Source organism: Capra hircus, chromosome 1 (assembly GCF_001704415.2).
Source record: "Capra hircus breed San Clemente chromosome 1, ASM170441v1, whole genome shotgun sequence".
Lineage (NCBI taxonomy): Eukaryota > Metazoa > Chordata > Mammalia > Artiodactyla > Bovidae > Capra > Capra hircus.
Window position 1 is genome coordinate 65092401 of NC_030808.1, and position 14887 is coordinate 65107287.

The window sequence follows — 14887 nt, forward strand, 5'->3', positions numbered from 1 at the left end:
GAGAGTTGGACTGTGAAGAAAGCTGAGTGCCAAAGAATTGATGCTTTTGAACTGTGGTGTTGGAGAAGACTCTTGAGAGTCCCTTGGACTGCAAGGAGATCCAACCAATCCATTCTGAAGGAGATCAGCCCTGAAATTTCTTTGGAAGGAATGATGCTAAAGCTGAAACTCCAGTACTTTGGTCACCTCATGCAAAGAGTTGACTCATTGGAAAAGACTCTGATGCTGGGAGGATTGGGGGCAGGAGGAGAAGGGGACAACAGAGGATGAGATGGCTGGATGGCATCATGGACTTGATGGACGTGAGTCTGAGTGAACTCCGAGAGTTGGTGATGGACAGGGAGGCCTGGCGTGCTGCAATTCATGGGGTCACAAAGAGTCGGACGTGACTGAGCGACTGAACTCAACTGAACTGAACTCTTTCCTATATTACCCAGATTCTACTGTGAAGAAAGAATGTGAAACTGATGATTCTCCCATCTTCAAGATGTAAGATATGTAAATATGAAAAGAGAAGGACATGAGAGTTAGAATTATTTGGCTCCTCTAGGTTTTACAGACACTGTACAACTAAGGTGCTTGCGCAAGTTATAGCTGACTAGTTCCAGGTCGCTTAAGTTAAATCTGCGTTTCTCCTGGCATCTGGAACAAATAGAGATCTGACACTGGCCCCCTGGTCCAACTGCATTCACTCTACCTTCCTCAATGAGGGGCTCTAATATACATTAAGGCAACGAGGGCAGACTGAAAAAGGAATAAAGAGCTACTATTTAAAATTATAGCTAATATTTATTCAGTATTTATGTACTACATATTGTGCTTTCCGTGTGTCATCTAATTTGATTTTCAGAACAGTTCAATGAAATAAGAATTATTATCTTTATTTTACACATGTGGAAACAGGCTCAGAGACGCTGGTAAGTGGGGCAGCCGGGATTTGAAATCAAGTAATCTGACAGTAAAAACTGGAGGAAAGCAGAATAAAGTTACTTCAGGGCAAAGGAATGGCAGATACGTTCTCCTCTCCTTATTTCCTAGGTATAAATACAAACATATGAGTGGGTTTGGCTGGGAGAGTGAAAAAATTACAAAGCCCTAAATGAGTTATTAGATGTTTTGAGGATCTCTATTTATGGCTTTTGAGTTTTTAAGAGCACTGAGCACCCTCTTCCTTAAGTCCCTTCTTTCATTTGGGCTGAGAGTCCATGTTTTGTAGATTATGAGCTAGAAGGGACACAGTGAGGCCCACAGAAGTCAGGGTAACAGCTGATCAGAATATGTGCTAAAACTGAAAGCGAGAGACACTTACAGGTCTCCTTTAGGGATTATCAGCCTCAATCGTCACAGTGGGAAGAGGTAGGATATTGAGGGAAGAAAGTTATTGCTAAGAACAGACTGTGTATTTGAATGGAATGATCCTTATGCTCTGTTTCTTAGAAAACTAAGGATGGTAGATTGAGTAAAGAACCTTGAATGCTTCTAACAAGAGAAATGTTCCAGAGGTAGGCTCAAAGAACTCAGAAACCAATTTTTCTCTTTTTTAAAAAAATTAAAGTATCACTGATTTACAATACTGTGTTAGTTTCAAATGTACAGCAAAGTGATTCAGATATATTTATACACATATACATATATATATGAGATTCTTTTCCATTCTGGGGTCATTACAAGATATTGAATATAGTTTTCTGTGCTATACACTAGGACCTTATTATCTATTTTATACATAGTATTTGTATCTGCTAATCCCAAACTCCTAATTTATCCCTCCCTACCTTTCTCTTTGGTAATCATAATTTTGTTTTCTGTGTCTGTGAATCCCTATTAAGATTGTTCTTAACAGGGATTATTTTTTAAGAAGCAGGAATGTATCTCAGTCTTACCTGTAAAACTAACACAGGGTATATGAAATTACTTCAGTAATATTCAAGGAAGATACAAATCACTAATGGATAGTAGGTATAAAAAAGATAACCAAATAAATATGGATTTAGATGGATTTCTTCAGTACTTACTAAGTTTACAACTCAAAATTCCATGAAGTTTCTAGGATTTGAACAGTCCTTAACTTTATTATTTATTTATAATTTTTATCCTAATTCTTTCTAAAAAAGATCAAACAGCCAAAGTGTCATTTATCCAAACTTCTCTTTGCCAAATCAGATTGATACCAATGTTGACAAGTCATTTGACCAATATAATAAACCAGGCCTCATTTCTTTCTCTCCTGCTCTTTAACATTAGTCACCTAACACTATACCTGTCTTATTTGTTTTTTTCACTTATATACATTCTATTAATACATGCTATTATCATGTACTTTATCATGTATTATGATATCATATATTAATGTCACCATCTTTAATTTGGAGAAGGCAATGGCAACCCACTCCAGCACTCTTGCCTGGAAAATCCCATGGAAGGAGGAGCCTGGTGGGCTGCAGTCCATGGGGTGCTATCTTTAACTATTTTGTTTCATTTATGAATATTTTGTTTCTTCAGTTATATTGTGACACTTTCAGATAGAATTCTGAGTTAAATGCGACACAGGTCTGATACAACTAACACAACTCATCCTGTATTCTATAGTATGTATCCAGTGACAAGAGCCTTTTCTACTTTTTGTAGTATCTACAAAACCTTATGATATGGGAGATAACACATTGAAAGAGGAATATAAGTAATGAAGATGGTACTGAATAATTACAATGCTTACCTATTATTGAATAAGATCTAAGTATAGTATAAATGAAGCCCAATTAATAAATAAGCATCTATCAGAAAGGAAGGGTAAGATGCTAAATCTGTTGGTATATCAATCAAAGAGAAGCTGAAATTATATTTCACAGTAAAATAAAAAGAGATAAAAATTGAATTTAAAAAAGATTAAAAAAAAACACCTACGGGTAAATCACAGGTGCCAACAGTTTAGTTCCTTGACACAGAGTAGGCACTCTATGAACTGCAATCATGTCTTATTATACACTTCTATCTGGAAGTCTGCTCCAGGTATTCATACATAACTGGATGAAATTTCTGCACCCCTGAAAACATCCTTAGGTAGCTTTTATAATTACATAGGCCTCTCTCTAAGGAGCAGATGAAAGAATTCTCAGGATCTCTGTGACATCTGGCTTAGACCATGAGACTCCTAATGGTATATGCTCAGTTGACTAAAGCAACAGCAAGCACTCCCAGGGAACAGTGTTTTGAAAGTTCCATGTTTTATGTTGAGTACCTAAAATACAATTTTATGTCTCAATATTTAGTTTATGACAATAATGTAAACAGAGGCACGTAGACAAAGCAAATATCTGACGTTCTGAAATACATAGTCAGAATCTAGAAAATACAAACTGGAATGTGTCATGCAGATTTAAGAGCTGTGACTATACTGTATCTTTCTTAAACTGAGTCCAGCATTCTACATCAGATGATCTGAGACCACTAAAATATGGTAAAAATAAAAGAAAACTTTACCATTTACAGAGTTGTAGAATACTGCTCTTGTGCTTTTCACACTGCTGGCACTGCCCACAGAGCCTCCAACATCCCATAATTCTATATAGTAGGTCTTCTCTTCTGGAGTTCCTTCTTTGTAGTCATGAACCTAACAAATCAATCCATCAGAATAATTATTATAGCCACTAAGAAAATTGGTAAGCCTCCTCATTCCAGCTTAAAGCACTGGACCTTTCCATATCAGCAGCTTACCCTCTGACTTTGATTACCACCTCCCGTCTTTTCAGCTTCTCTCTACTACTCCAACTCTAATAATAATTTCTGACCCCAAAGGTTCCTACAGTTCATTGTTCCTAACATCTTCCAAATTTCTCCCTTCCACTTCCAAATCTTCACTTCCTTCCTAACAAAGCAAAGTTCCACTATTTGTCGTTTTCATCACTCCTTCCCCACCCCACAACACAGTATTCACCAAACATTTCAACCTTGATTATATCCACCTTTTCCTGTATTCCATGTCTGCAACTGGATATAATGTTCAGAAAAATATAAATTCAAGCTAACTGGATTCATTTTAAATTCCAGTCTACCTTTGAAGCTGTCCTTTAGTCAGTTCCATAGTTGATTTCTACTTTTCCTCTCCTAGATAACTATTTCACACTTACTCGTCTTTTTCAAATTTCCAATAACTCTCTCCTATCCTCAAGCACAGCTAATAAGCTTGCTTCCCAAGACAGAAGCAATCAGAAAAGAATGTCTACAACCTGCTCTTCCCTTATCTATCTACTCTCTGCATCTGTACCCATATAATCTGCTTTCCTTGCAGCTCTTATAGATAACTGTTTGTGTCCCTAAGGCCAAATCCCCTTCTTAAGCATGAAATCCCATTTCTTCTTTCTTATCGAAGAGGTAGCTCTATCAATTCTCTTTTTCATCATCAAATTTTTCCTCTCTGTTGGATAATTCCCATCATCAAACATGCCATAATTTTTCCCATCTTAAAACTTGACCTCATGTCTTCCCTTAGCTACCATACCACTTCTCTATTCCTTTTTATAACAACAGCCCTCCAAAGAGTTGTCTCTTCTCAACTGTCTCTGGTTCTTTTCTTTACATTCTCTTTTGAACCTAGTCCTGTCATACCGTTTGTCCCAATCACCCTACTGAAATATTCCTTATCAAGGTCACTAATAGTCTCCATATTGCTAAATCCAACGATCAATGAACAGTTTTCATCTTACTCTACTATCTGATAAAACTAGTCACTCCTCTTTCAGTACTTTTTTCACTTAACTTATAGGATATCATACTGTTCTGCTTTTCTTCCCACCTCACCGTCTAATCTGTTTCTGTCTCCATTTGGGTTGTCCTCGTCTGCCTACCCTCTAACTGTTAGAGTGTTCCAAGGTTTAGTTCTTGAGTCTCTATCAACATCTGCTTTTTTGACAAGATCATCTAACCTTATGATTTAAAATGTCATAAATATGTCGACGAGCTTCCCTGGTGGCTCAAATGGTAAGGAATCCGTCTGCAATTTACATCCATGCTGGATCAGTCCATTCCACCTCAGACTTATCAGTCCATATCACCAGACTACAATTGGGATGTCTAAAAGGCACCTCAAATTTTACATATTTAAAAATAATATCTCAATCTTCCTCCCCCACCCATTCTTCTCCCATTTTCTCTGATTCAGTAAGAGGCAATTCTAGCCTTCTAGTTAAGATTGAATTCTTAACTTAAAACTTAACTCCTGTCACACTACATATCTGATTTGTCAGCAAATCCTGTTGCTTTTGTCTTAAAAATATACCCAAGACCCATTCATTTCTCACCATCTCTACTACTAACACCCTCAAAGCCTCTAACCATCTCTTTGCCTGAATTAATGTAATCATCTCTTAACTGCCTTCCCCACTAGAGCCTCAGTGACTCTCCGTTTGTTCTAGTGTGATCATTTCAAAATTCAACTTAGGTCATATCCCCCTTCAATTCAAAACTCTCCAATGTCTTTTACTCAGAGTAAACTCTAAAATCTCTCTCTCATGGTCTAGACTTTATAAGCATTTATTGCTTGTACCATATTATTACTCAGAAATGAAATCTGATATACAGCAACCTTATCTATTAGAATATAAACAAGAACCAGATTATAGCATGATGGTTCAGGGATGTACATCGGAGTCTTTCAAGAATTTGTCTGTTTTAGACATGCCAACAAAGGCAAAAAAATAAACAAGTGGGACTGCATCAAATAAAAGAGCTTCTATACAGCAAAGGAAACAAGCAACAAAGTGAAAAAGCATCCTATGGAATGGGATAAAATATTTGCAAATCATATATCTGATAAAGGGTTAATATCCAAAATATATAAAGAAATCATACAATTCAATAGCAAAAACACCCCCAACAACCCAATTTTAAAAATGGGCAGAGTTTTTCAAAGAAGACAAATGATCAACAAATACCTGAAAAGTTGCTCAATATCACTATTCAGAAGGGAAGTGCAAATTAAAGGATTGAGACAACACCTCCTACCTCTTAATATGGCTGTTACCAAAAAGACAAGAGATAACGAGTGTAGGTGAGGATGTAGAGAAAAGGGAACCCTTGTGCACTGTTGATGGCAATGTAAACTGGTTCAGCCACTATGGAAACAGAATAAACGTTCCTCAAAAAGTTAAAAACAGAACTACCATCAGCTCAGTTCAGTTCAGTCGCTCAGTCGTGTCCTACTCTTTGCAACCCCATGAATCGCAGGACGCCAGGCCTCCCTGTCCATCACCAACTCCCGGAGTTCACTCAGATTCACGTCCATCGAGTCAGTGATGCCACCCAGCCATCTCATCCTCTGTCGTCCCCTTCTCCTCCTGCCTCCAATCCCTCCCAACATCAGAGTCTTTTCCAATGAGTCAACTCTTTGCATGAGGCGGCCAAAGTACTGGAGTTCAGCTTTAGCATCATTCCTTCCAAAGAAATCCCAGGGCTGATCTCCTTCAGAATGGACTGGTTGGATCTCCTTGCAGTCCAAGGGACTCTCAAGAGTCTTCTCCAACACCACAGTTCAAAAGCATCAATTCTTCAGCGCTCAGCCTCCTTCACAGTCCAGCTCTCACATCCATAACCCAGCAATTCCACTTCTGGGTATATAGCCAAAGGAAATGAAAACAGGATGCTGAAGAGATTATCTGCACTCTCACATTCTACTGCACAACAGCCAAGACATGACAACAATTCAAGTGTCTGTTAATGGATGATGAATGAACAGAGAAGATAGGATATAAAACTGTGGGAAGGGAATAGTCTTCCATTATTCAGCCATGAGAAAAAAGGAAATTCTGCTATTTGCAACAACATGGTTGGATCTTGAGGGAATTGTGCTAAGTGAAATAAGCCAGACTGAGAGAAAAAATAAAATACTGCGTGCTATCACTTATATGTGGAATCTGAGTAAAAGGCTAAACTCATAGAAACAGAAAACAGAAAAGTGTTTGCCAGGGGTTGCAGAGGTGGGGGAAATAGGGAGAATTTGGTAAAAAGGTGCAAATTTTCAGCTTTAAAATAATAAGGTCTGAGGATATACAATGTGGTGAGTGTAGTTCGGAACACTCTACTGTACAACTGAAATATGCTAAGAGAGTAGAATGTAAATGCTCTCACCAAATAAACACGTGAGGTGATGGATGTGCTAATTAACTGGATGGGAGGAATCCTTTCACAATGTATAAGAATATAGTATATTATCACAATATACACTTTACCTTATAATTTTGTTAATTATATCTAAACAAAGCTGAAAAAAAGTCCTTAAAAAAAAAAAGAAAGAAGAAATATACATGCCAGACTTACTGAATCAGTTACTTTTGGGTCCAGTCTTTGGCATGCATAATTTGAAAATTCTCCAAATGACTTTGCTATAACCCCTAGGAATTAAGAATCACTGATTTTATAGAAAGTTGAAACTATTTTGGTATCAGGAGGCCCGACCATACTCCTTGACTGTTACTGATAATCCCTGGTATCTTTGAGTCTGTTTACTTGCTTATAAAATGAAAATGAAGAAGTTATACTATGTGTATCAAATGTCTCTGAAATAAAAAGTAAGACAGTTGAGTAGAATGAACTGGGAGACTGGGACTGACATATATACACTACTGATACTATGTTTAAAATAGATGATGAGAATCTACTGCAGAGCACAGGGAACTCTATGTTCTGTGGTGACCCAAATGGGAAGGAAAGCCAAAAAGAGATGCATGTATACATAATAGCTGATTAACCCTGCTGTAGAGTAGAAACTGGGCTTCCCTGGTAGCTCCGCTGGTAAAGAATTCACCTGCAATGCAGGTGACTCCAGTTCAATTTCTGGGTTGGGAAGATTCACTGGAAAAGGGATAGGCTACACACTCCAGTATTTTTGGGCTTCCCTGGAGGCTCAGATGGAAGACCTGAGTTCGATCCCTGGGTAGGAAGATCACTTGGAGGAGAGCATGGCAACTCAATTCAGTATTCTTGCCTGGAGAATCCCACAGATAGAGTAACCTGGCGTAATGCAGTCCATGGGGTCGCAAAGAGTCAAAGACAGCTGAGCAACTAAGCAGAGCATAGCACAGAGTAGAAACTAACAACATTGTAAGGCAGCTATACGCCAATAAAAATTAATTTTAAAAAGACAGCTGAGCAGTTAAAATATATATCATAAAATACATGTACTATATTTAACAGAATGATTCATACTTTTTACTTATTCACATTCTTTTTTTAGATCCAAATCATTTTGTCCAAGGAAAATTTTAAATAAACAAGATATTCTACAGATAGCCACAATGACATTAAGAGAAGACAATGATTAGAATGGCAACAAAGAGGATAGGAAACACAAATGACAATAGCAAAATCACAGTAGTTGTGGACCACAGTGGATAACAGAAAGTAATTCTGTAGAGTGTGATAAAAGTTATCACTATTTTGCAATTATATGGCATAAATAACAGATAACAAATGATCATGTTAAATCATCAATAAAAAGATTAAACTACATGAATTCTGTTTTTAAAGCAAGAAAATGTTTAATACATTTGATCAAGATTTCTAAGCACAAGCACTGAAATGAACAATATGAGATATTATAAGGCATTAGTTATCTGGTATCAAAAAGCTCAACCACTTTGATGAAGCTCTCTTGATCCTGCCACCTTCCCTGGCTCCAAAACCAACCAGGGCTGGTTAGGTACTCCTCCTATTTGCTCCCATAATATGCTGCACAGTTCTATCATTTCACTAACCACACTGTCACTTATCTGCCAGTATCTCTTCTATTAGATTCCTGAACTTAAGAGCAGGAACTATATTATTCAACTTTGTAAGCCCAGAACATAGCATAATACCTAGCACATATTAGATATTTGGATACGCTTGGTTAAATCAAGGAAAAGATTCAGGGTGTCTCATTCTCTAAGGTTTTATTATATTCTGTTTATTATTTTACTGAATTTCAGTGATTCTTAAGTACAGTTCTGAGAATAAACTAAATTAGAAACAATAGGAAGGCTTATTAAAAAAAATATATTCTTGGACAACTCCTGATGCCTCCGGGGTGGGGCTCAAAAAAAAGATAGCTCCCTAGGTGATTCTGATACATAATTAAGTTGGACAACCATTTAAGTACATCACTTTTGTCTCTAATGGTATTTCAAATGTCTAATGTTGCCTCCCCTAAATGACTGTAACTCCTTCCATAACAGCCACCATGTAACACAATTTCCAGGTAGCATGCCCTCCTAGCCTTGCAATGTACCAAGTCTGTTAGACAGTTCCCTTCTGGCAGTATATACTCCCAAACTGGACTGACCTACTCATCTATACTCTTCACCACAAAATACTTTCCTTAATCAAATCTTTTCATGTTTCCTTCCAGAGTTAGAAGAGAAGATGCCCTTCTTTCTTTCCAAACTGCTGAATTAAACTAAGTTTAATTTACTTCAAATGTAATGAGTCCTAAGAACTTTAAACCACAGCTTGCAGCTATGACATTGAATATTTTATGTGGGTGAGTGATCTCCAAGGGAAAGCGTGACATTATAACAAGTATTGCTCTTGACACAGTAAGTGGTACCTTGCTGCTATACTAAGAGTTCAACATGATGGAGAGTAATGCCAAACTCTAAGAAATGTGTTTTATATTTAAATCAGGTCATCAGGGATCCAATATTTAGTCATGATAGACTTTATAGCTACAGAAGGAATGGTTTTTCTCAACAGGCAGCAACAGTATGTGCTGACCATTAAACGGGAAAAGGAACCATTCTGTAACTTTGGTCCTTCTCATTTATTCACCTCTTTACTTTTTATTGGCCTTCCCTGGTGGCTCAGATGGTAAAGCATCTGTCTACAATGCCGGAGACCCGGGTTCGATCCCTGGGTCGGGAAGATCCCCTGGAGAAGGAAATGGTAATCCACTCCAGTACTATTGCCTGGAAAATCCCATGGACAGAGGAGCCTGGTAGGCTACAGTCCATGGGGTCGCAAAGAGTCAGACACGACTGAGCGACTTCACTTACTTTTTATTGGAAACCAAATCAAGATCAAGTATAATAGATTTTGTCTCATTTGAAGAGTTTATTCATTGTTTGTAATTTTTTAAAAAGAACAAATTTAGTAAAGAAAATGATACATACCAGGAAAGAGCAGTGTATGTTTTAAATGTTCTTTAATAAGTTTGGTTTGATATGTGTGCCTGTAAACTATTATTAAAGACAGGCAGGAAGGTAGGAGTCTTAGGAGACAGTCGGGAGAAAAGACAGAAGGATAGAAAAAAGTCAACAATGTGAGTGTATCAGGGGAACAGGAATTGAATTTGCTTCATGCTTCACAGTGTCCAATACCCAGGAGGTATGCAATATATCTACTGAACAAATGAATGCATGAATAATATTATGGAGGTTTCTGCTAACTGTTTTGCCTTCAGCCAAGTTCATTTCCTCTATTAAAAAAACCCAAAACCTTCACTTTCCCCTTCTATTCTGTACTCACTTGCTCCTTTATTTAACTTCTAAACTTTGTGAAAGATTGATTTAAACCTCTGTCTATATTTTCTCTCTGCCTACTCACATCATTTGGTTTCTATTAACCTTCCACTGCATTTTAAAAGGTTAGCACTAACTGTGTCATTACCAAATGCAGTTTTTCCTCTCAGTCATTATCTCTCTATACTATTTCACACTAAAAATCAATACCTTCTTCATGAGAGTCTCGTCTCTTTTTTGCTCTTGTGGTTTTTCATCACCTTGGTTATCCCTCCTCTCTCTTCCTTTCTCTGACCCTGCTTTTCACCATCAACTCCCTAAATATACCTCAAGGCTCTCCCTCAGCTCTTCTCTTTCTAAATTTTCCTTTCTGAAAACCTCATCAGCTCTCATGGTTCAAGATTATCCCCACAGAGATGATTCCGTCTCAGAATTCTCTCTTAAGCTTCAGCACATCAAATGCTTTCTCGGCAGCTTCAGGTGGATAGCTCATAGATCCCTCCATTCATCATGTCCAGAGTAGAATTTCCATTTCCTTCTCTTTCACCTGTAATATATATCCCCCTTCTTAAGGAACAGTCCAGCTGTCTGTTGCCCAGGCTACCCATTCAATCATTAACACTCAGTATAATTTTCTGTTCCTCACAAGCACTTCACTTTTTCTCATCAACTGCTGTAACACTTATATTCTATTTAAGAGCTATTCCACAGAACTTTCTGTGATGATGGAAATGTCAAATATCATAATTACCAGCAATATGTGAATTCTGAGCACTTGAAATGTGGTGAGTTCACCTAGACAACTAAATTTTTTATTTTAGTTGATTTAAATTTAAATCTTCACATGAATCTAGTCATTACTGCATTTAACAACACCAGAATACCTTTTTCTTAATACCATTCTGGAATAAAAGGTAGTACAGAGTACACAGGCTCTTGAACCAGACTGTCTGCGTTGGAATTTCATTTCCATTACTTTCTGGCAGTGTAACCATGAGCAAAGCAGTTAAGACTTCCGGGCCGCAGCTACCTTATGCGTCAGATAGGGAAGCTCACAGTATCTACCTTGACAGGTGAGCATTAAGGGTCATGGATTAATATATTAAATAGGTGCCTAGTCAAAGTAAGCACTAAAAAAAAAATGTTAGCCATCATCTCAATAATACTATTATTTTAAAGATCATTTATATAAACCCTTGGCCTACCTACTAGTTCCCACCTCATATTCTTAGTGTTAAGAAGACTGCCTCTAAAAAAATTTTTTTTCCCTACTGCTTGCATATTGTTATGCTGCCCAAGAGGAATTCAATAAATACTGATTGTATGCAATGTGTAAATTAGAGTTAAAAATCCCATTAAAGTAAACTAGAAATGACAAATCAATTTCCTTATTTATAGTTTGTGAAAATATTAAATTCTGTAAGTCTTATTTTCATAATTAAGCACAGCCATGCATTATATTGGTCCCATTAGACTTTGGGCAACAAAATAAGAACACAGTAATGAATGAAGGATACCACAAAATAAAACTTTTCTCCTTTTTCCTTCAATTCAGTTATGAACACCTCTGCAGTGCATACTAAATCCAAAATGTTAATAATTACTGAGTACATACTTTCGATCCCTGGGTTGGGAAGATCCCCTGGAGAAGGGAACAGCTACCCACTCCAGTATTCCGGCCTGGAGAATTCCATGGACTGTATAGTCCATGGGGTCACAAAGAGTCAGATATGACTGAGCGACTTTCACTTTCACTCACATACTTCAACATCATTAGCTTCACCCAGCACTTGAAATTAAACAATTATCTTATCACCTTTACCATCTCTATTTTTAGCTGGCTCTTAACAGATGTGAAATGAGTTAAATGGGGCAACTGTTTTTAAGAGTTCTGAAGAGTGTATATTTATGGATCTTTACTGATTCTGGACATCCTCATCACAGGTTTGAATAATACAGAGGCTATAATTGCAATATAAAAGCTGCTAGAGAAGAATGTGTTCTTCCAAGTTATCTGGGTAAGTCTTATTAGATTTAATCATTTTTGCTGGAGGGAAGAACTGTTCCCTTTGTTATAACAACAGTCAAAATAATTTATACATCTATCAGAACTTTCCTTAAAATTATTGTTTAAGAATGCCTTTTACTTACGCTGTCACTCAAGAAATGCATTTTTCTCAAAGAAGACAGATCAACCAGCCCAATTCAATGAAGAGTAATAAAAGCAAGGTCATTTTCAACCCCACATGCTCCACTCTTCCATAGTAATACAATTCAGGCCAGCCTGGCTTTAAAGGAGTCAGTAACACACTCATTCCTGGAGAAGGAAATGGCAACCCACTCCAGTGTTCTTGCCTGGAGAATCCCAGGGACAGAGGAGCCTGGTGGGCTGCCGTCTATGGGGTCGCAGAGAGTCAGACACGACTGAAGTGACTTAGCAGCATCAGCAACACACTCATTCCAGTAAAATCTGTCACATTATTACATGACACCATCTTCATCTACTATAGCCTTTATTCCAGACTCCCTTTGGGTAGTTTTACATCTTCTCCAGTGTTTTCTGGAACTATGGAGGGAGTTCAAAACTCAGCAGTCTTTCATTAGCTAACTCAAGGAAACTTTAATTTCACTTTCTTCAAAAGCAGAGGTTTCTGAAGGAAACCTAACTGTATCCTATTAACAAGAAATACACTATAAATAAAAGGGTATAGGAAACATAAGAGATAGAAGTAAGATATACCACAGAACATTAACTAAAAATAAGTTGGTTTATATAATATAGTACTATTAGCTATAGTCACCATGTTGTATGTTATATCCCCAGAGCTTATTTATCTTATTATGGGAAGTTTGTACCTTTTGACTACCTTTACCCACAATAACCCTCCCCTTTTTCCACCCCGACTCTGGCAACCACCAATCTACTTTCTGTTCCCATGAGTTTGTTTTTTTCCAGATTCTACAACTAAGTGTGCTAATACAGTGACTGTCTTTCTCTAACTTAGCATAACTTCACTTAGCATAAAGCCCTCAAGGTCCATTCTTGTTATTTCAAATGGCAGAATTTGCTTCTTTTTTATGGCTGAATAATATTTCATTGCATATACATTTTATCCATTCATTCATTAATGACACTTCTTAAAAATTCTCATGAAAACAAGAAAAAAACCTGTTACTATGTGAGGTGATACATGTTAAAAAAGACATTGTGGTAATAATTTCTCAATATATACATGTATCAAGTCATTATGTTCTACACCTTAAACTAATGCAAAGTCACATGTCAATTATATATCAATAAAATCAGGGGAAAAAGTGGATTCAGCTGTTTTATTACCAGACAAAACAGACTTCAAGGTACAATGTATTACTGGATACAGAGAGGATATATCATGACGATAAAATGTTAAATCCTTCAGGAAGTTTAAACAGTCTTAAATTAGTACACATCTAGTAAAACAACCTCAAAATATATAAATAAAAAATTGGCAGAACTAAAATGAAGAATAGACAAATTCACACTTAAAGTTGGAGATTATAATTCTCATTCCTTAGCAATTGATGAAACAAGCAAAGAAAATCAGTTGGGATAGATAAGATTTGAACAAAAAGATTAACAAACTTGACCTAATTTATATAGTTAGAACAATGTGTGCCAACAGTTACAAAATTGCATTCTTTTCAAGTGCAAATTAAATATTTACCAAAACTGGCATGAAGCAAATGTCATCAAATTTCAGAAAATGAAATCATATATCATATGTTCTAAGCACAATGAAAGTTAAGTTAGAAATCAATAATTCAAAGGTAAAAAAATTCTCAAAGTTGGGAAATTAAGTGGTACATTTCTAAACAACCTATGAGTCAAAGAAGAAATCATAATGGAATTTAGACAGTATTCTAAACTGAATGATAATGAACAAAAGTTCAGAGAGGCAACTAAAGCTGTGCCTAGATAGAAAGAAATTTAGAGCCTTAGAGCTCTAAAAGGAAGCCTGAAACAAACCCAACGAAACAACTACCTAGTGCAAGAAGTTAGAAAAAAACACAGCTAATTAAACCCAAAGAAAGTATGGACATCATAGAGAAAAGAGCAGAAATTAATAAAATAGAAAATAAACATGTAGTAGATAAAATCAACAAAGCCAAAAAGTGGTCCTTCATAGACTCTGGAAAGACTGACCAAGAAAATAAGAGAAAAGCCACAAATTACCCCTATCAGAAATAAAAAAAAGAAATATTATTACAGATCCTACAGATAATGATAGATGACAGAGGATATGAAAATAAATTTTTTTGACAATTTACACAAAATAGATAAATTATTTAAAAAACATGTTACCAAAATTGATTTGGAAGAAATATAGTCATTTTCATATTTTCTTTAATGTTATTTAAAA

The 14887-nt window shown here is 36.5% G+C and overlaps 1 protein-coding gene across 1 annotated transcript in view; it reads right to left on the minus strand.

The window, feature by feature from the left end:
* Positions 1-14887, minus strand: part of RABL3 (RAB, member of RAS oncogene family like 3) — a 37861-nt gene that overhangs the window by 13164 nt on the left and 9810 nt on the right. The window contains exon 3 of the mRNA XM_005674990.2: positions 3481-3610. Within this exon, the coding sequence (XP_005675047.1) occupies positions 3481-3610 (130 nt within the window). The remainder of the gene's footprint in view (positions 1-3480; positions 3611-14887) is intronic.